This window comes from Danio aesculapii, chromosome 5 (genome assembly GCF_903798145.1).
Source record: "Danio aesculapii chromosome 5, fDanAes4.1, whole genome shotgun sequence".
Taxonomy (NCBI): Eukaryota; Metazoa; Chordata; class Actinopteri; order Cypriniformes; family Danionidae; genus Danio; species Danio aesculapii.
In genome coordinates this window covers 9,049,404-9,072,986 of record NC_079439.1, presented here as the reverse complement: position 1 = coordinate 9,072,986, position 23,583 = coordinate 9,049,404, and the positions used below count along the sequence as shown (strand labels likewise).

Here is a 23,583-nt window from a genome sequence, read left to right as displayed (position 1 = left end):
CTTGGTCAAATGTTTTGGGTATCCTTCCACAAGCTTCTCACAATAGTTTGAAGGAATTTTGGCCCATTCCTCCTGACAGAATTGGTGTAACTGAGTCAGATTTGTAGACTGTCTTGCTCGCACAAACTTTTTCAACTCTGCCCACAAATTTTTTACAGGATTGAGATCAGGGCTTTGTGATGGCCACTCCAAAACATTCACTCTGTTGTCCTTAAGCACATTTTAACTTTGGCAGTATGCTTAGGGTCATGGTCTGTTTTGAAGACCCAATTGTGGGCAAGTTTTAATTTCCTGGCTAAAGTCTTGAGCTTCAGTATTTCTACATAATGTTCTTTCTTCATGATGCCATCTATGCTGTGAAGTGGACCAGTCCCTCCTGCAGCAAAACAGCCCCACAACATGATGCTGCCGCCCCCATACTTCACAGTTGGGATGGTGTTCCTAGACGTGTAAGCTTTCCCCTTTGTCCTCCAAATGTAACACTGGTCATTATGGCCAAACAGTACAATCTTAGTTCCATCAAACCACAGGACATGTCTCCAAAAATTAGTCTTTTTCCCAGTGTATTTTTGCAAATTGTAATCTGGCTTTTTGGTTGAATCTGGCATGTTTATTTTCCCATGTTGTCACACAAGGAAGCAGTGTGTTTGATGTTTTCCTTAAATACTGTTCTACAGTTGTGCCTCAACTTACCTCAAATGTTATTAATTAGCCAATCAGAAACTTCCAAAACCTTGACACCATCATCTGAGCTTTTACAAAGGCATAATAATCTTACTGTATGTAAACTTGACTTTCAAGAAAAGTTATAACAATTTCTCTCTCATTATTCTGCTATTAAGCACAACAGAAACTAATTTGATAATCCTAACTTACCTAGAAGAGAAAAAGTTTAGTCACAAAAACATCTGACTTTTTTTTTAAATGGATATGTGCCTTTTTATACAGTGTATGTAAACTTCTGGTTTCAACTGTATATATAAAGTACTGTGCAAATGTCCTGAGCACTATACCAGCTTTGTGGACCTAAGACTTTTGCACAATATATAATCAATCAGTCTCTTTATAAAAACAAACAGAAAATATAGGAAATATGCACAAAAAACAACAGCAGCACACCATTTCCTCTGCAATCAAAAGTCTATGTGGCTTCCCTTGGCACCAAGCACAGCTTGAACTGTTTTGTTTGTTGTGCTGACATTTTCTGAAATAATGTGCTGTCTAAAATCAAGCTTCTTTTAAGCACTTTAAAGAGTTATTGTTTAGGTTTAGAGTGTCATACCTTAAAAAAAGCAACTGTTTTCTTTCTCCAAATAGGATTTCACTGCAATTAGCGACTCATTATCATGCTGAAAATGAACACTATTACCACTGAAGTCCTTTCCAGAAGGAATGGCATAATGGATTAAAACCGTATCTGTACTTCTCAACATTCACAATTTCATCAATTCAGACAATATTGCCAAAACACTGGTAGAAATGCAGCTCAAACCAGGATAAACAGCCTCTCTCCAACATTGTATTTCACATGTTTTAAACAACTAAACCAAAATAATTCAAACTCTAACCTAACCTAACTCCTATCCTAACAAACCATACATCAAGTGAAAGATTATTTATTCACCCTGTGTAAATCTTAATTGTAAAAAAAGAAATAAAAAAATTACACTTATGACTGGTGTTGTGGTAAAGGGTCACATATATTAATTATACCATCAGTAAAACATCAGATGTAATGTTGGCCTAAAACTTTTGCACAGTATACTGTATATGTAAAGATTAGTTTTCAGCATTATTATTTTATGCATACAGTATAGTGTATTGACAATCTTTTTGACTCGAGATTTTTCCTGGTGTCATTCACTTCCATTGATTTTTAGATGTTATAAACAGCTTGTTGCTGCTTGATTTTGCAAACTGATATTTACTTATTCAGGGTATTCGCAGGGTCTTAAAAAGTCTTAAATTACTGAAATGTTGCGTTGTAGGTCTTAAATCTGTTTAAACAGGTCTTCATTTTTCTAAAACTTTCCTTACGGTAATATTTGCTTAAAAGATCTCCATTTATTTACTGCTGAGGATACTGATCGGACCTAATTTTTTTATTATTATTGTAGACTGAAGTAATTGACAGCTATGTTTTGTTGTATTCTTGATAAGGCTTATAGGGTTTGTGAATGGATATATTTGAAAATTTAATTAAAAAATATTCAAACTAAATCATTATTATTATTATTATTATTATTATTATTATTATTATTATTAGTCCATTATTAAATGTATACAATTTTAATCATTTTTTGATCGGGCAAGTGAAAATCTTTTCTAACTTGGATATTCTGAAAAAAAATCCTTAGCATTTAGACTAAATAAGACTTAAATTTCATTCATAATGGTCTTAAAAATGTCTTAAAGTCTTACATAAATTCTGTTATTATATTGTTCAACATTTTATGTAAGTAATGAACACTTGTTTGTAGAGCAAGTAGTTAGACTAGGGGTGACCAAACTTGTTGCTGAAGGGCCAGTGTCCTGCATAGTTTAGCTGCAACTTCCTTTGACACACCTGCCTGGACGTTTCTAGTATACCTGGAAAGAGCTTTATTAGCTGGTTCAGGTGTGTTTAATGTGGGTTGGAACTAAAATATGCAGGACTACGGCCCTCCAGGACTGAGTTTGGGCACCCCTGGGTTAGACTATTTTCTGTCACATATAATATTCCTAGTCATTTCTCCAATATGCAACTGAATCGGGAGTTCTAAAACAATCATGCACTTTGGCATTGCAGAATAAGGTCAATATAAATGAAACTGAACATATTGCTGGTTTTGAGGCAGAATGCATTTACTGTAGGTTTGTGGGATCTATTTGTCCTATTTTGTTGTCCGGTTAAATAGAGAAGTGATGACAGTTCTTCTCAACAAGCCACACGTCATTCAGAGTGTAACCACGCTAATGTAGTGAGCTTAAAAGTTGTTTAGCACTTAGTCTTCGTATTATGAACAATTCGGTAACACTGAGTGGAACACCATAGTGTAGTTAATAAGCAAATCAATAAATCTTGGGTAACACTTTAAAGTAAAATTTTGTTTAATTACTGTAGCTGGCATAATATTTTTTACAGATAATAAAATTGATGTCAGTTTGCAGTGCATTCATCTACATGCTGTACATCTTTTATTAATTATGATGTATATTAAAGGGATAGTTCACACAAAAATCTTCATTTACTCGTCCTCCACTTGTTTCAGAGCTGTTTGAATTTCTTTTTTTTTTATTGAGCACAAAAGAGAATATTTAGAAAAATGTTGGAAAGCAACGGTCACTGACATCCATAGTAGGGCCAAAAAATACTATGGAAGTCAATGGCTGCTGCTTTCCTACATTCAAAAAACGTTTAGAACCACTTGAGTGTGAGTAAATGTTGAGGACAATTTCATATTTTGGTGAATGATCCTTTTAAATATTAAGTACATTAAAAAGTAATAAATTAAGATCATTAAATGACATACATGGTTTGGTATTGTTAACCGCAGTGCTTTGAAATAGTCCCCAGGCAGCTAGGTTAACTACTGTAACAGCGCTGCATAATATCATTGCAGTCATGGTACGGCAGTAAGGTTCCTTGATTATTATTATGCCAGGATAAGAGTATAGGTCCTAAATATTAGCCTAGAAAACAGCAACTTTTTATATTCCAATGTTGTTAACAAACAATGTAACTACAGAAGAGTCAAGCGTTAAAAAGGAAAATTATCAGAACTATTTTTTTATTTTAATTTTAAGCGATATGCTAATGGTCTAATCTGATTCAATGATATATGCTAAGCTAAGCAATAAAAAAGTGCTTTCACCAGAAATTGTGATCAGCTGAATGGATTAAAAAATGGTAAATATGCCCTGCATGTTTTCTTGAATTTCAAAGAGCCAGTAGCTATTGAGCTGAGCCCCTATTACGCATTATAAAAGGTTATTTTTGCATGCAAAGTCAAAAACACTTTCATTGTCTTACGCATTTATTTTTACCTAATTATCCCAACCACTCCCATAATGACTCCTATATTCATTCAGCGATTCATTTGTTCCTTAACCCCTCCTTTGCGTGAGGCAAATCTGTGCTGATTGGTCCGAGGACCCAGTCTGTTGTGATTGTCTCACGCTGAACGCAGTTGACCAGAGAGAAGCGCCCAGGACGGTTATGAAGTAGTCAGAGTTCAGAGTGTATGTGTGAGCCCAATGCAGGAATGCATTAAAGCGATGCAGTTAAGCACCAGCTATTGCTCTATTCTTAACCACAACCTCAAGTAATAACGATACTCATTCAGTATTAATCCACACAGTGGCAAAAGCTGAACTATTTTGAAAATTGAACATGTCACGCGTGTGAGGAACAGCTGATGGTGGCCATAGCACTGAACAACAGGAGATCGCGAGCATAAAACGAATATAAATTGGTAAAGGAGGAAGCATGCATTGCATTTTCAATTTGGTTTTGGGCACAATATGTGAATAGCCTATACAGATTTAACCTGAGAGATGCATTACAAGCACTGATCTATAACAGATGTGATTACAAGCTGCATGGAGCGATTACAAGAAGCATACTGGCATTTTGCTTAGACTGGCTTTTCTATGAGAGTAATGCTTAATATTTCATTACCTGAGACTCGTTTGTGTTCTGTGAGATTGTAGGATTGTGAGACTCGTTTGTGCACACAGCATGCCATATCATCTGATAATTGTAAGAAATAATTCCAAAAAGCAGTTGACAGTGTAAATCCACATAAAATAACACAAAAATACGATGAATATGCCGAGTTCAGCAGCTAATCAGCCGGAATCAGCTGAGGTGACATCATGTCGACCAGCAAGAGCTAGCTGTCACTCAAGTGGCCACGCCCTTAATTATGCAAACTTAATATAACGTAATATAAAGGAAACGGATGAGTTATGCACGAGGTTGCTGCTTGGTTACATCACAGTTAAATACTTATTTTGCAAACTACAGAAAACGGGGCTACCATTTTATTCACACTTGACATTGTGTAGGAAGGAGAAACATTTACAGGATCTGGAGGAAGAAACTGGTCCTGACAAAGTACCATACATTAGTAGTCTTTGCTGCTTCTTCCTTTAAAAACAAACGGCCGGCGAATCTCACGCTGCAGCATTGACTATTGCATTAATCATCAGAAAAATGACAGGAACAAACACTGCACACGGTTGGCTATACTGTGGCGTTGTTGTGAAAATAAACTTTGACCCGTTATTCCCCACAGCTGCATGTCTGGCCATCTCTCAGTGATAGTAATCTTTCCATCATAATCATATTTCAATTCATATTTGGTGATGTCCTGTATCGATGTTGCAGGCAAAAGATCCAAACAAAGAACGAATCATTCATTTGACTCTGAGTCGACTCAATAGAATCAATAGTTCTAAACACGGTGCACTTTCAGATTTAAACCTTAGATTTAAACTTTCAGATTCACTTAGAGCTGTGTTACACACTGCATGGGTGGTATTTTTCAAAATCCGATAATAGGGGCTCTTTAACTTATTTCCTTTATGTTGTCCCAACACAAATCGATTGTGAGGAACCCAGCAGTTTTTACAATGTAATATGGAAGTCAATGCTACCGGTTTCCAACATTCTTCATAACACCTTATTTTGTACAGAAGAAAGAAACTCAAACAGGTTTGATTATTGAGCAAACTTTAAGACATTAACACATTCAAAGTAGCGTGAACTGTCCTTTTAACCCACTACAAACTGACATAACCAACAAACATTAACTAATGTCTACTGTTGTTAACCTTTACCAATGTTTCTTTTATGTTTGACTCTTTCAGGCCTTTTTCTCGAATGTTCAAGCCCTGATGTCTCACTTTAACTCTCTGCCGACTCGGCATGATCCGACCAACCATCAGAATTCAGAGCTGATCCAGAAAATGTCCAAACTCAAACCTGTGGACATGAATAAACCCCCAGGCACCAGGCCTTCTCCAAAACCCCTCATAGTCAAACCCAACTTCACAGTCAACTCTATAGAGACCAGATTAAAAGCCATTGATGCCGCAGGATTAAAGCCACCTATTAAAGGACAACAGGAGTACGCTTTTTTAAAATCACCCAAAACTGGAGCCACACCGCCTGTCATGCCCAAAATGAATCCCCAGAAAGACAGTCCTGCAGCTGAAGAAACCAATTCAGCTGATTTATCGGTACCGAAAAAGAAGACTCTTCCCAGTGTGTTTGCTTTAGGAAAGTGTCCTGCTAAACCAGCCAGACCTTCTCTTGTTGACCTCGGCAAATATGGAGGAAACGGTAAGATGTGAGCAAATTATTTAGTCACACTTTACAATAAGGTTTCAATACACTGTAAAAACACAATGGACTACAGTATATGCACAGCTAGTGTTTTTCAGCCAATGATGAACTTCCAGTGAAAGCTTAAACATGACTTTTATTACTTGCAGTGTTTTTTTTACAGCATCAATGTTAAAATATAATTCAAATATAATCAATTAAATAGACTTAAGCATTCATTTGGTCATTAAAGCATAAAAAGAGACGAAAGATTTAATAGCAGGTGCCTTTAGTAGCTTAGAGACCTACTACCTTAGAAAATACTGGGGTAAAATAATTTCCATATGTTAAAGACATGGCCCGGAAAAATATTGTGGTGCTTTTGTGAAAATGAAGTTTAATCCTTTACTCCCCACAGCTGCATGTCTGGCCATCTCTCAGTGATAGTAATCTTTCCATCATGATCAATCCCATGATCTCTCGCACTTCGCTAGTGTCTGAAAGGAAAGGCACGTTCACGTTTTACCAGATCCGGCACTTCGTATTTGGCGATGTCCTGTATCGGCGTTGATGCGTACAAGCAAAAGATCCGATATATTATATGTTAAAAACATGGCCCGGAAAAATAGAATTTAATGCAGTGCTTCTTGTTTGGTCTGATACCCACTTTATATTGCATCTCAGCCAGGCAGTGAAGATTTTTAGAGAAGTCAGATCTTAAATATGTGAGGACAATTAACCGGAAGCCCTGGGGCTGGCTGACTGGAATTAAAAGTCTGTGTGCATATTACCCCCATTAGTTGACTTCATAAAAAATAAGTAAACATTCCCATAAAATGATTAAGTAAATGAATTGTGTGCATAATTATAAAAAATTAAGTTCAGTGAATTAATTCGAAGTTACAACAGAAATGCTTAAATGTCCCGTGAAGTGCTTTAAAATGTGCATTTTTATTCAATGTTTGATGTAATCTCAACTGAAACATGAGAGGGAGGGACAGAGTAGCTCCTCCCCTTTTAAAAAAACAAGCCAATAGTGTTTTGTTTTATCACCGCTCTACCAGTGAGAGTGGTTGAGCACATCAAATGAAAAACAAGTTATAAGCTTCTTGAAGGGGGCGGGGGATTGTCATATATGTATAGATAGAGAGCATTTAATTGGTCAATATTTGATGAGAAACTGAAGTATGAAGTGACGTGAAAAAACACGTTGATCCACTTAAGGGTGATTTATACTTCTGCATCAAGCGCACACGTGTGGTCCAGTGTAGCCTTCGTGCAGTTGCATAGCCCTTGCCATGGCTGGCGCTGACGTTGACGCGCACCTCTCAAAAAATTTAACTACACACCGCAACGACGCAATGCACAAGCTCTGTGATTGGTCGGCTTGGTAGCTATGACGAATGTGGTTGGTGCTGAGGCCTGATTTATACTTTTGCGCCAAGAGCACATGTATGGTCAGGCGGAGCCTTCGCGCGGAAGCATAGCCCTTGCCATGGCTGGCGCCAACGCTGACACGCACTTCTCAAAAAATGTAACTACACATCGCAATGACGCATAGCACAAGCTCTGTGATTGGTCGGCTTGGTAGCTGTGACGAATGTGGGAAGTGCTGAAGGCTGATTTATACTTCAGTGTCAAGTGCACATGTAGGCTCCGGCGCAGCCTTCGCAAGGTTGCATAGCCCTCACAATGGCTGACACCGGCACTGACGCACACCTCTTAAACTACATGTCGTAATGACGTATGAACCAAGAGCCGAGTGAACCAGTCAGAGCATGTTTACAAGTGTCGTGAAGCAGCTCTAGATGGAAACTTATGATTAAAGCAGATGCACGTCTGCCGGTTCATGCATCTGAATAAGCGAGTTTTAGCTATTTGTACATTAAGGTGTTGTTCAGAAAAAACTAAAAAACACCTGCCAAGAAACTCGACACAGAGGCCAGCTAGCGTTTGGAAGTGTTATTATTGCAGAGCAACACAAACAGCAAGCAGAAGTATATGCACGACTACGCGAAAGACAGGCACCGTGGGTCATGCCGATCACTCGATGCTAGGGATGTAGCAATACAGTTCGGTTCAATATTATAATGAGAATTGTGGCATCTCTACTCGACGCAGAAGTATAAATCAGCCTTGAGAGCCGCGAACCCGATGCAGAGATCGTTTACAAGTGTCTAGTCATGTGAAGGAGCTCCAGATGGAAACTGTTGTTTTGTGTTTACCTTATGATTAAAGTTGTTGCACGTCCGCCGGTTCCCGCCTCTGAATGATGAGCCAGTTTGAGCTACTTGTACATTAAGGTAGCGTTCAGAACAAACACCCGGGAAGAAACTCGACACAGAGGAACACAACCTAGTGCCAGCTAGCGTTTCAGAAGCTATTGCAGAGCAACACAAACAGCACGCAGAAGTACAAATGCACGATTACCCCAAGACAGGCACCATGGGTCATGCCGATCACTCGACGCTAGGGATGCAACAATACAGTTAGCCTATGGTACAATACATACCTCGTTTTTTTTTTTTTTTTTTTTTTTTTTAACCTTTAATGGAAAGAACAGTGCAGGGAATTGACAGGAAATAGTTGGGAGCAGAGAGAGGGAAAGGGTCGGCAAAGGACCTTGAGCCGGGTATATAACGGTGCTATATATTAGCACACTTAACCACTAGGCTATTGCCACCGACATAACTTGTTTTTTTGTTCAGTTCAGATGGCTTGACACTTTTTTTTGTTATTCTATGCTTAGGCAATAGGAACAGTAAGGGGTTAAAGAGAAAAAAATGTAAACAATTTATTGCAATACACCTTTGTTTTACTTAAAAGCCAAAAAAGTACACTAGTTCCTAGTGTATTGTATAAAAAAAAACACTGAAATCTCAGCTAACACACATGTGAAGTTAATAAACATAAATTGACCATTTCAAATAAACATATCTGTACTTCAGTAAACATAAATAAACCTTAATTATCTCGGTGTTGAAAAAAGTACGAGATGGTAGTCTGTAACACAGATCGAGTGCTTTTATAAGATGACAAAAGCCTGCATCTCCAATCACCGAAGACGGCTGAAAGTCTTTAGCAATGAACACCCCCACTGCCTTTGTTATTTTTATGAGTGTCTCGGAACCAGTTAGGTATGTTTGCTGGAAGGATTTGGCAAGGGATTGTTGTTTTTTTGGAGGACTTTATTACCTTCTCTGCTATCCTGCCTTCAGACAGTGATATTGCTGGGTGATGGCGCCGCAGATGTGCAGTCACGGTTATACGTGTAAAACAATGCTTGCACAGAGTCATTTTTTGTTCACCATTGTTATGACCGTCTAGGTGTCGATCACAACAGAAAAGAAAAGAGAGCCAAAACCAGAGAGAATTTTAATGTAACAAGCTGTGTTTATTATAGGAGATAAGGATATATCTTTAGGGGAAAGACCAGGCCAAAAATAACAAATAAAAATATCTTTTTTTACCAACTACTTACCTAAAGAAAATCAAAAGAATAAATAAAAACTAATTACTTACCTAACTCCCTTTTCCCAAAACTATAACAAACGTACAAAAAAAAACATGGCGTCAATCCCCCTACATCTCCTCTCACAATTATTCACAAGTGTGTATTATATTACAAGAGTGTATTGTATTAACCACAACTCTTGACATTATGGGTAGAAACGAATGAGCAAGAAACGTATAAATTGAGACAAGAAATAACCAAAAACTAAGACAAAGTCATAACATTAATCACATTGTTAAACGTTTCTATACCAAACAAATTTCAATCTCTCTCTGGCATAGTGCTCAAGGGTGGGCAAAACAGAGAAATATGCTGGAGGAACACAAAGGCTCAGAAAGCTTACGCACAAAACCAGTCATTGTGGCACAAAAGGCCTTGATCAGTGCTCCAGCACATCCATTTATTCAGGGTAGGTTGAAATGAGAACCAATCAAATCCATCCTCAAATTTCCTCCAGGAACCGCCTTCCTTCAAACGAAAGCATAAACACACAGAGAGTACACAAGATGGCAGCATAGATCTGCACACATCAACTAAATGTCATAACAACCATTTTTTCTGTCATAGGCATTATACTCAACGGCAAAACCGAAATCCTCACACCGCAGATTTGAAAGACGCCGGCGCTTCCTCGTACTGTTGCCTCACTTCACCGCCGCTCACCATGTTAAAATGTGGAATGATGGTTAAGCGCCCCCTAACTTTAGAGCATAGTGATTGAATATTTACTCACGGGGAGGAGTTTCCTCCTCTCAGGCACGCACAAACAGTCAATTCGGGGAGATATAAAATGCACATCAATTATTTAAACGCAAAACCGAAAAAAACGCAATTCACAATAACGTATTGAACCGTGGATGTCGTACCGAATGGTTCAATATTATATTGAGAATTGTAGCATCTCTACTCGACGCAGAAGTATAAATCAGCCTTGAGAGCCGCGAACCCGATGCAGAGATCGTTTACAAGTGTCTAGTCATGTGAAGGAGCTCCAGATGGAAACTGTTGTTTTGTGTTTACCTTATGATTAAAGTTGTTGCACGTCCGCCGGTTCCTGCCTCTGAATGATGAGCGAGTTTGAGCTACTTGTACATTAAGGTAGCGTTCAGAACAAACACCCGGGAAGAAACTCGACACAGAGGAACACAACCTAGTGCCAGCTAGCGTTTCAGAAGCTATTGCAGAGCAACACAAACAGCACGCAGAAGTACAAATGCACGATTACGCGCAGGGCAAGCACCTTGGGTCACGCCGATCACTTGACGCAGCAGTATAAATGAGCCTTTTGGCGGAAGGGACAAACTACAAGCTTTACAAGTTTATATCAATTTTATATCTTCTAAATGCGAATTTTGTCATTGTTTTGTAGCTTATAGATATCCTTAAAGACTAACTTACTAAAAACATTTTATTTAGCTTAAACAAATTTTTGGTGTTCTGTTTTGTTCTTCCATTTGAATGTCAACGTCATGAAGGTGTGGAAAATGAATACTGCAGTAAGATCGGAAGTGGGTGGCACACTGTTTATTGAGCACTCCATGTATTGTTGGGTGATAGATTATTGATTTATAATGAATTTTGTTTTACATAATTTTTATCTTACTTTTGATGCATTGTTGTTTGGAAAAAATATGTTTAATAAACAAGAGAATCGAATGAAAGCAAATGGAGTGAAGTGTGTTCAAAAACAAAGCCCGCAACTATACTATAGACCAGAACACAATATATAAAAATATACAAGCTAAAATACAGAAATATATTTACATTTAGTCATTTAGCAGATGCTTTTGTCCAAAGTGACTTACAGTTGAGCTATTCAACAAGAAGAGGCAATACAAAGTGCTGATTATGCTGTTTTCAGAGAATTAGGTGTTTTTTATTTAGCGAGAGGAGTGTTTCTACGGGTGGTTTGTCAAGCCCACTCACCTGTGTGAAGCACACTTCATAAATGCACAATGTTTTTGTTTTATTTAGGGTTTTTTTTAGAGATATGGAGTGATTGTAAGAAAGTGTCTGGTGCAAATGTGCAGAAACTGATGCAAGTGTCAGTTAAAGTGTCAGAGAGATGAAGGAGTGGGTTTTCTACAGGTGGTTTGTAGAAACCCACTCACCTGTGCGAGGCATCAGAATTGCATAATATAATGAAACATCTATTTTATTTTGAGATCCTGTTTAAAAATAAAACAATAGCAGTGGGAATAAAGGTATTTTTGTACATACCAGATGGAAAAGAACCATGGGAAGAGGATGGGAAGAGTTTTTCACAATAATGGAGGCTTTTTTCACTGCTGCAGTATAATCTGCACTATATTTCACTTAGATTTTTTAAAATTTTGCTTTTAACAGAGGAGTTAAATCAGCCAACAGTTATTAAAATTAAAGACAGATTCAATGAGTGATTTCTATCCGAGAATAAAAAATATATATGTATATATATACAGTTGAAGTCAGAATTATTAGCCCCCCCTGTTTATTTTTCGAAGATTTTTTCAACACATTTCTAAACATAATACTTTTAATAACTCATTTCAAATAACTGATTTATTTTATCTTGTCATGATGACAGTAAATAATATTTGACTAGATATTTTTCAAGACACTTCTATACAGCTTAAAGTGACATTTAAAGGCTTAACTGGGTTAATTAGGTTAACTAGACAGGTTAGGGTAATTAGGCAAGTTGTTGTATAATGATGGTTTGTTAATAATTTTGACCTTAAAATAGTCTTTAAAAAATGAAAATCTGTTTTTATTCTAGCTGAAAAAAGACAAATAACTTTCTCCAGAAGAAAAAATATTATCAGACATACTGTGAAAATTTCCTTGTTCTGTTGAACATCCTTTGGGAAATATTTTAAAAAGAAAAAAAAAAATCAACGGGGGGCTAATAATTCTAACTTCAACTGTATATATATATATATATATATATATATATATATATATATATATATATATATATATATATATATATATATATATATATATATATATGTATATATATATATATATATAATTTTTTTTTTCTCAGCAAACGTAAATGTTGCTGAGCCTTTTAAAAACATTTACAGACTGTATATTGTGCACTGTAACTGTTAAAAACCTGTGTACATACGTGATTACACTTCACAGTAAAACTGTACAGTTAAATTTTTCTTACATGTTCTGTTTCTGTCAGTGTCCAATACCAACAACTCAGCTCTTTCTGTCCTCCCCCCACCTCCACCTGGTCATCCGTCAATCACATCGGTGACTCCACCCCCTCCAGCAGACTTCTCATTTCTTCCTCCTCCTCCAATGTAAGTGTGATTATGAGATGTAACAGCATCAATGACTATTCTGGAGATACATTAAATATCATAATTGAATACAAATATAGTATTATATTATATTATATTATATTATATTATATTATATTATATTATATTATATTATATTATATTATATTATATTATATTATATTATATTATGTTATATTATATACTAATTAGTTTATTCATTAATAATTTATTTATCATGATGACACTATTACAGGGGATTACTGCCAATGAATACAATTACAATGTAATTTATTTATTTCATGATATGACACTACAAGAATAACGATTTATACAGTAAAAATATTTGTACTTTTTGTGTGGAAATGCAATCAAATTAAGACAAAGATGTTTTAATTATGTAAAGGTTAATAATGACTTTGAAAAGCTGTGTTTCTTCTGTTGTGGACAGGGATCAGGAGGACTTTTATGATGACGCAGGCATCATGGACCAAACACAAACATCTCTAGGTCTGTTATTTAACTTGGTTTCAAATCAACTTAAGTGCAGTGACTAACAAAAAGTTTGTCAGGCTCAGTGGTTAGCACTGTTGCCTCACAGCAAGAAGGTTGCTGGTTCAAGTTCCAGCTGGGTCAGTTGGTATTTCTGTGTGGAGTTTGCATGTTCTCTTCGTGTTGGCGTAGGTTTCCTCTGGGTGCTCCAGTTTCCCCCACAGTCCAAGGACATGCGGTATAGGTTAATTGATTAAGCTGAATTGGCCAATAGTGTATGAGTGTGAATTAGAGTGTAGCATCCATTGTGTAAAACATATGCTATATAAGTTGGTGGTTCATTCCGCTGTGGCGACTCCAGATGAATAAAGTGACTAAGCCAAAGGAAAATGAATCAATGAATCTCTGAATGTCATTGCATCAGATTTAAAACTAGTGGTCTAATTTTAAATAATAAGGACATGCAAGCGTCACATTCAATTATTTCTGATGATATTTAACAGTAAAAATGTACAAATCAGTGGGTTTTTTTCTCACATTCTGTTTCTGTCAGTATCCAATACCAAAAACACAGTACAAGCATTTTCCTTCCTCCCCCCACCTCCACCTGGTCATCCATCAATCACATCTGTGACTCCGCCCCCTCCAGCAGACTTCTCATTTCTTCCTCCTCCTCTAACGTGAGTGTGATAATGAGATGTAACAGCATCAATGACTATTCTTCTACATATACACTCACTGGCCATTTTATTAGGTACACCTTACTAGTACTGGGTTGTACACCCTTTTGCCTTCAGAACTGCCTTTATCTTTCGTGGCATAGATTCATCAAGGTACTAGTAATATTCCTCAGAGATTTTGCTCCAGATTGGCATGATAGCATCACGCAAGTGCTGCACATCCATGATGCGAATCTCCCTTTCCGCCACATCCCAAAATGCTTAACTGGATTGAGCTCTGGTGACTGTGGAGGCCATTTGAGTACAGTAAACTCATTGTCATGTTCAAGAAACCAGTCTGAGATGATTCGTGCTTTATGACATGGTGGGTTATCCTGCTGGAAGTAGCAGAAGATAGATACACTGTGGTCATAAAGGGATGGACATGGTCAGCCACAATACTCAGGTGGGCTGTGGCATTGAACCGATGCTCAATTGGTACTAATGGGCCCAAAGTGTGCCAAGAAAATATCCCCCACACCACCACCACCAGCAGCAGCCTGAACCATTGATACAAGGCAGGATGGATCCATGCTTTCACGTTGCGCTAAATTCTGATCCCACCATCTGAATGTCGCAGCAAAAACTCATGAGACTCATCAGACAAGAGAACATAGCCTCATTTTCCTGTACTTAGCTGACAGGAGTGGTACCCGGTGTGGTCTTCTGCTGCTGTAGCTCATCTGCCTCAAGGTTGGATGTGTTGTGTGTTTAGAGATGCTCTTCTGCAGACCTCGGTTGTAACAAGTAGTTATTTGAGTTACTGTTGCCTTTCTATCAGCTGGAACCAGTCTGGCCATTCTCCTCTGACCTCTGGCATCAACAAGGCATTTGCTCCCACAGAACTGCCGCTCACTGGATATTTTCTCTCTTTCAGACCATTCTCTGTAAACCCTAGAGATGGTTGTGTGTGAAAATCCCAGTAGATCAGCAGTTTCTGAAATACTCAGACCAGCCCGTCTGGCACCAACAACCACGCCACGTTCAAAGTCACCTAAATCCCCTTTCTTCCCCATTCTGATGCTCGGTTTGAACTGCAGCAGATCGTCTTGACCATGCACCTAAATGCATTGTGTTGCTGCCATGTGATTGGCTGATTAGAAATTTGCATTAATTAGCAGTTGGACAGGTGTACCTAATAAAGTGGCCGGTGAATATATATATTGGTCTTGTACAGGGAATTTTTGACGATAAATACTTGTTTCCTCTTGTGAACAGGGATCAGGAGGACTTTTATGATGACACAGGTGTCATGGACCAAACACAAGGTCTGTTATTTACCTTAGTTTCTCATTAATGTTAAAGGAATAGTTCACCCAAAATCAACATTAAAATGGTAATTAAAATGGTTGAATGGTTATTTAATTGGTTATAAACCATTATGAGTTTCTTCTATTCTGTTGAACATAAAAGAAGATACTTTGAAGTGAGCTTAAAACTGTAACCATTCACTTCCATTCACTACCTGACAAAAGTCTTCTCGCCTATCCAAGTTTTAGGAATAACAAATAATAACTTGACTTCTAGTTGATCATTTGGTATCAGAAGTGTTTTATATGAAAGACAAAGGCCTCTAGATTATGCTTATTTGACCAAAATAAAATATGATCATGCCTTGATTTTTAATGATTTAATTTGGATAGCAAGGTCTGACTTTACTTAGACAAAAGTCTCGTCACTTAACAGAAATAATGTCCAATATTGAATATAAAGTCATGCTGCAGTGGAAAAAGAATAAATATTGTGTCTGACTCCATCATGAGCTTGGAGGACTGCATCCATACATCTCTGCAATGACTCAAATCACTTATTAATAAAGTCATCTGGAATGACAAAGAAAGCGTTCTTGCAGGACTCCCAGGGCTCATCAAGATTCTGTGGCTTCATCTTCAATGCCTCCTCCTTCATCTTACTCCAAACATGCTCAATAATGTTCATGTTTAGTGACTGGGCTGGCCAATCCTGGAGCACCTTGACCTTCTTTGCTTTCAGGAACTTTGATGTGGAGGCTGAAGTTGGATGAGGAGCGCTATCCTGCTGAAGAATTTACCCTCTCCTGTGGTTTGTAATGTAATGGGCAGCACAAATGTCTTGATACCTCAGGCTGTTGATGTTGCCATCCACTCTGCAGATCTCTCGCACACCCCCATACTGAATGTAACTCCAAACCATGATTTTTCCTTCACCAAACTTTGATTTCTGTGAGAATCTTGGGTCCATGCAGGTTCCAATAGGTCTTCTGCAGTATTTGTGATGATTGGGATGCAGGTCAACAGATGATTCATCAGTAAAATATCTACCTTCTGCCACTTTTCCAAATGATCAACTACAAGTCAAGGTATTATGTGTTACTCTTACAACTGGGATCAACAACAAGACTTTTTTCAGGTAGTGTGGAATTTGTTTTACCTACTGTGAAAGTCAATGGTTACAGGTTTTCAGCATTCTTCATAATATCTTCTTTTGTGTTCAACATAAGAAAGAAACTCATAATGGTTTAAAACAAGTAATGGATCGGTAAATGACGATTCATTTCTGTCACTTTAAGTGCAGTGACTACAAAAAAAAGTGTGTCTGATTAATCTTTGAATGTCTTTGCACCAGATTCAAACCGAGTGGTCTAATTTTGCAGAATGAGCACGTGCAAGCATCACATGCAAACATATTTAGACTTGAATAAAGTATGTGTGACTTGTCACTTCCTCTGTTGTTGTTGGTGACTTCTTTGAAGTCAAAGAATGAATGAATTTTTTTATTTATTTTAGGAACAAGCAGCAATAATCCTGAGGTAAAGATGAATTGTACATTGTTTTTACATAGGAGAAAACTTTTTCAACATTTAACAAACAGTAAAAATAGCATACAAAATGAAATGAAGGACTAACAATACAGCTTGATTGATTATAACAGAATTATGAAATGATCACAGAAAGCTCAATAAGCTTGTGTTGAAGCTGTAACTCTTATAATGCTGCTGTTTTTGTTTGTTGTGTAGGAGGAGGAGGAAGAGATGTACGAAGATCTTGAACACAACTGGTGAGAGCTCTTATTTTAGGGTGCTAAACAGTGAGTGCGGTATTTACTGTGTGTTATAATTGCATAATTGTTGTTTTAACAGTGCGCAAGCTAACAAAAACATGTCTAGACACTGAAAGCATTGACGTATGATGAAGCCTATTAGAATGAGCGTATAATTCCAGTTATGGAAGCAAAAAATATCCCTGTATGAGTTTGTTTTTATATTTATTAGCTGCACTGGTCAGGAAACAGCTGCTCTCCAAAGGGTTTTTAACACATAAAATCATCAGCTGCGCTCTTCCCTCCTTAGAGGAGTTGTTCAAAGCCCGCTGCTACAGCAAAGCACGCAGCATCCTGAAGGACTCATCTCATCCAGCACACTATCTATTTCAAATGTTACCTTCGGGGAGGCGATACAGGACCATAAAAGCCAAAACAATCTAACTAAAAAATATTACATATCCCAGGGCTGTTGCAATAATGAATGGACATTAAATTGTGTGTGTTTCTGGCCAAAATCGTACTCCCTCACGTTTTAACTTGAAAGCTGCTAGAAAATGCACTATTATATGCACAGACATTAAATTTTATGCCTTTCTGGCTAACATTTTACTCACTTTTAAACTCGAAAGCTGCTAGAAAATGTACTTGCCACTTTATACACACTTTAACGCACTTTTAACATTGTATTGTTACTACTATTATATATGTAACATAACACTAACAAGCGTGCAGTTTTCCCGCTTGCAAATATGAGACTCATTTAATACAATAATACTACAAAGAAGATAATAGTATTAAGGGAAATACAGAATCAGCATCCTAGTAGTTATATTAACTTTACTTATTTACTTACAGTTGAAGTCAGAATTATTCACCCTCCTGTGATTTTTTTTTTTTTTTTTTTTTTTTTTTTTTTTTTTTTTTTTTTTTTTTTTTTTTTCTTTCTTTTACAAATATTTCCCAAATGATGTTTAACAGATTGAGGAATTTTTCACAGTATTTCTGATAATATTTTTTCTTCTGGAGAAAGTCTTAGTTGTTTAGTTTCATTTAGAAAAAAACTATTTTTAAATAGTTTTAAACCATTTTAAGGTCAATATTATTTGTCTGTATTTTGTTCGATTGTCTACAGCAGTGTTTCCCAACCCTGTTCCTGAAGGCACACCAACAGTCCACATTTTCAACCTCTACCTAATCAAACACACCTGAATCATCTTATCATAACATCAGAAGAGACTCCAAAACCTGAAGTTAATCAGTCAGATAACGGAGACATCCAAAATATGTACTGTTGGTGTGCCTCCAGGAACAGGGTTGGGAAACACTGGTCTACAGAAAAAACCATCGTTATACAATGACTTGCCTAATTACCCTAACTTGCCTAGCTAACCTAGTTAAGCCTTTAAATGTCAATTTAACCTGAATACTAGTATCTTGAAAAATATCTAGTTAAATATTATGTACTGTCATCATGACAAATGAGTTATTAAAACTATCATGTTTAGAAATGTGTTGAAAATATTGAAGGAATATTCTGGGGGGCTAATAATTCAGGGGGACTGGGCTAAAAATACATGTTTAAAAGTAGTATAGAATTTTTTGTTTGTTTGTTTTCCTGTTGTTTCTTCTGCATAAACAAATCCACAGCAGAACTTTTGTGCATTTCAGAAGAGCACAGTTTTTTATCATTCTGGAATAATGCGAGGAAATCATTACATAATTCAATGATCCACTCATAAATGCTTGCTTCATTTCTTCATGACTCGTCTGTTTTGAATGAATCATTTGAGTGAATGGTTCAGTGAATCACTCATTAAGGCAGAGGCTGTGTCTGAAATCACATACTTCCATACTATTCATTCATTCATTCATTCATTCATTTTCTTTTCGGCTTAGTCCCTTTATTAATCTGGGGTCGCCACAGCGGAATGAATCGCCAACTTATCCAGCATATGTTTCTTCAGTGGATGCCCTTTCAGCTGCAACCCATCACTGGGAAACATTCATACACACTCATTCACACACATACACTAAGGATAATTTAGTCTACCCAATTCACCTGTACCACATGTCTTTGAACTTGTGGGAGAAACCGGAGCACCAGGAGGAAACCCACGTGAACAAGGGGAGAACATGCAAACTCCACACAGAAACGCCATGTGACCCAGCCGAGGCTCAAACCAGCCACCTTCTTGCTGTGAGGCGAATGTGCTACCCACTGCGCCACTGTGCTGCCCTCTGTAATATATATTACGCTAAAAACAGTATGCAAGCTGAGTAGTACGTCTGACAGTATGCGAGAAGTACCCGGAGAAGTACCCGGATGACCTACTACTTCTGGCGAGGTTCTGAAGTGCGCATTCGAAAGTGAAGCAACACAACTGATGCGGGTAGGTTACGTGATTATGACAAAATGGCGGATGTAGTACGTCTGGTTCCATTCATACTGTATAGAACGTACTTTTCTAATGGCCGAGTAGTAAATTTAAATTCAAATGCAGTTCCTACTGAGTAGTAGACTATTTTTGGATCCAGTGTCATTTTGTATATCCGCGACAGGCTTAAGCAAAAACAAAAAGAAAAACTGCACAAAAAACACACTTTGCATGTTTAATTATGTTAAATTGTTTTTCTATCATAATAATATTGCAATAATTGCATGATGGCTCAGTGGTTATCACTGTCGCATAACAGCAAGAAGGTCGCTGGTTCGAGTGCTGGCTGGGCTAGTTGGCATTTCTGTGTGGAGTTTGCATTTTCTGCCCGTGTTTGCGCGGGTTTCCTCCGGGTGCTCCAGTTTCCCCCACAGTCCAAACACATGCACTATAGGTGAACTGTATGAACTAAATTGGCCATAGTGTATGAGTGTGTGTGAATGAGTGTGTATGGGTGTTTCCCAGTACTGTGTTGTGGCTGGAAAGACATCCGCTGTGTAAAGCATACGCTGGAGAATGATTGAATGAATGAATGAATGAATGAATGAATGAATGAATGAATGAATTGAGTCTATGTGGAGTTTTTATTATATTCTATTATTCATAATTATAGAGTTTGACATTTGCACACACTCTTGAGCTAAAGAATATTAACCATATTTTTTATGATTTAGTACATCGTCCATTCTATTGGAGCTCTAGAATTGTAATAGTTGGTTGGTAAACACTGCTCATATGTTTTTCTTTATTTATATATTGCTGCTCTTTAGCAGAGATGCATATCTGCTGGTCTTAAATTCTATGCTTTAATCTACAGGCCAGAAAACAGCAAAGACACAAAGGAGGAGAAGACGACTAAAGAATCAAAGGAGCTCAAGAAAAAGCTTGACAAAGAAGAGAAGAAACGCTTGGAGCAGGAGAAGAAGGAGAAGAAAGAAAGAGAGAAAAGGCAACAGGAGGCCATGAAAAAGTTTAAAGTAATCGCAGATAATGTTTTTTATTGTTATTCAATTTGAATAAAAAATTAAATCAAGAAATAACCAGCTGAATTAAAAAAAAAATAATGCTGTGGAAAATATTCGCTACTGTTGTTAATAATGCAAAATCTTTAAATGTAACATTAAATCTTGTACAACAACAATACATCATATTTATTTATTTATTATTATTATTATTATTACTACTGGTACTATATTTGGCAATAACATTTAATTTTCATTAAAAGAACATATCTCATGATATATTAACCTCTAGGTAATATTTTTTTCTCTTTTTTTTTTTTTTACGTTTATTTTAATATAGCAATACATTTCTACTGATTTTAAAAATGAAAATAATATAGACAACTTATTGCTTAATCTTAATACAATATACATATACATTTATAAAATATAACATTTGTTTACTTATATGCTTTATGTTTACATACTGTACACTACCGGTCAAAAGTTTTTAAATTGCTTTCATTACTATTAACATTAATAATAAAAATATTAATAATAATAGTAATAATAATAATAATAATAATAACAATAATAATTCATATTAGAGTGATTTCTGAAGGATCATGCGACTCTAAAGACTGGAGTAATGAAGCTGAAAAGTCATCTTTAAATCACTGGAATAAATGATTAAATTATTAACTACTTTTGAACATTTATTTTATAGTGCAATAACATTTCACAATTCTACAATTTATACTGTAGTTTTGATTAAATAAATCCAATCTTGGTGAGCAGGAGAAGTTTCTTTTCGAACATTTAAAAATCCTACTGACCCCAAACTTTTGACCTGTAGTGCATATGTTATTATATATACATTATATTTAATAGATATTATGATAATAATAATAATAATAATAATAATAATAATAATAATAATCAATAAATGTAATTTCAAATTAATTCAGAAATCAGAACGAAAAAAAAGTTGAAGAGGATATTTAACTGAAGAGGCTATTTTGTCCAATTGTTCTAAAAATTATATGAAAGTTATAATGAGCTTGTGTTTATATGTATATATACACAGAAGTTCAGTGATCCAGAGACTAAGCCAAGGAAATTAATTAATGAATATATAAATAAGTATATATATATATAGTATCAGGGGTGCCGCTGACCGGTACTGGCCCTATGACAACATTCTGATGGACAAAAGTGGGTGGATGATTGGGCCCCCTATACTAACTCTGGTGGCCCCAAAACAGTGTGGGCCCTTGGAATCATCCTAACTTCCCTCCGCCCCTACCGGCGCCCATGTACAGTGTATGTATATATGTATATATATATTTGTATATATGCATATATATATATATATATATATATATATATATATATATATGTATATATATATGTATAAATTTGTATGTATGTGTATATATATATATATATATATATATATATATATATATATATATATATATATATATATATATATATATATATATATATGTATGTATATGTATATATATACAGTATATATATATATATATATATATATATATATATATAGAGAGAGAGAGAGAGAGAGAGAGAGAGAGAGAGAGAGAGAGAGAGAGAGAGAGAGAGAGAGAGAGAGAGAGAGAGAGAGAGAAGAGAGAGCTTTTGTTGCATTTGCTAGTATTGGAGTATTGGGGTTGCAGCTGGAAGAGTGTCCACTGCTTAAAACATATGCTGGATAATGATGAATGTTCTAGTATTGAAAAATGTACCGTTAACAATCTCACTGTCATATGTTTTCTGAAACTATAGATCAAGAGTCCGATTGTGGTGATGGAAACGGTGAAGGTCAGAGTGGATCACAAGGGTGGGAAGAACAAACTTCCACTCAAGCAGGGAGAAAGCATTGAAATTGTGCGCAAAACTGAAAACCCAAAGGAATATTGGCTCGCCAGAAACACCGAAGGCCACTGTGAGTCTGTTTTTGACGTCCTGTTTGACTAGCCTTGGTCAGCTGCTGTTTTGACCTTGTGTTGGCGTGTTTTGTATTGTGTTTTTCTTCCATGCAGATGGTTTTGTGAAGCCTGACACACTCAATGTTGTGCATGACGGATTGAAAGACACACAGGACGAACAGGAAGTGTATGATGATGTGGGAGCAGACGATGAGTATGAGAATAACCACTGTAGATTTTTAACATTGTTCATGCTAATTTGATGTGTATATATATTACTAATAAATATCTCTTTTTTTCAGTCCACCAGATGGTGAGCCACTGCATTATAATTCATTTTTATATACAGTTGAAGTCAGAATTATTAGCCCCCATCTATATTGTTACCAATTTCGGTTTAACGGAGAGCAGATTCTTTCAGCACATTTTAATCATAATAGTTTTAATAACTCATTTCTAATAACTGATTTATTTTATCTTTGTCATGATGACAGTAAATAATATTTGACTAGATATTTTTCAAGATACTTCTATACAGCTTAAAGTGACATTTAAAGGCTTAACTAGGTTAATTAGGCAAGTCATTTTATAACAGTGGTTTGTTCTGTAGACAATCTAAAATAAATATTGCTTAAAGGTGCAGTATGTAAGTTTGACACCCAGTGGTTGAACTAGGTATTGCATTCCTAGATCACAACAAATGCAAGCGCAGGTTGCCAGATAGAAGACCAACAGGAGCGAGTCAGACGGTCGAGTCTAAAGGCTGATTTAAACCATGTTCTAAATAAAATCAACAGCACACAATAGAAGGAATATTCTCCATATTTAAAGGAGTTTTTGTCCTAACCAACACCTGAAATGTATATTTGAGAAACGGCTTTTATTTCTTGCAGCTGAACAGCAGAAAACTGACAATGTTTACCT

The 23,583-nt window shown here is 36.4% G+C and overlaps 1 protein-coding gene across 1 annotated transcript in view; it reads left to right on the top strand.

Moving 5' to 3' along the window:
* LOC130228402 (FYN-binding protein 1) overlaps positions 1-23,583 on the top strand; it is a 37,445-nt gene that overhangs the window by 4,654 nt on the left and 9,208 nt on the right. Inside the window, exons 2-12 of the mRNA XM_056456831.1 lie at positions 5,854-6,328; positions 13,000-13,120; positions 13,551-13,609; positions 14,145-14,271; positions 15,529-15,578; positions 17,076-17,098; positions 17,306-17,346; positions 20,584-20,743; positions 22,517-22,676; positions 22,774-22,873; positions 22,962-22,972. Coding sequence (XP_056312806.1) covers positions 5,854-6,328; positions 13,000-13,120; positions 13,551-13,609; positions 14,145-14,271; positions 15,529-15,578; positions 17,076-17,098; positions 17,306-17,346; positions 20,584-20,743; positions 22,517-22,676; positions 22,774-22,873; positions 22,962-22,972 — 1,327 coding nt within the window. The remainder of the gene's footprint in view (positions 1-5,853; positions 6,329-12,999; positions 13,121-13,550; positions 13,610-14,144; positions 14,272-15,528; positions 15,579-17,075; positions 17,099-17,305; positions 17,347-20,583; positions 20,744-22,516; positions 22,677-22,773; positions 22,874-22,961; positions 22,973-23,583) is intronic.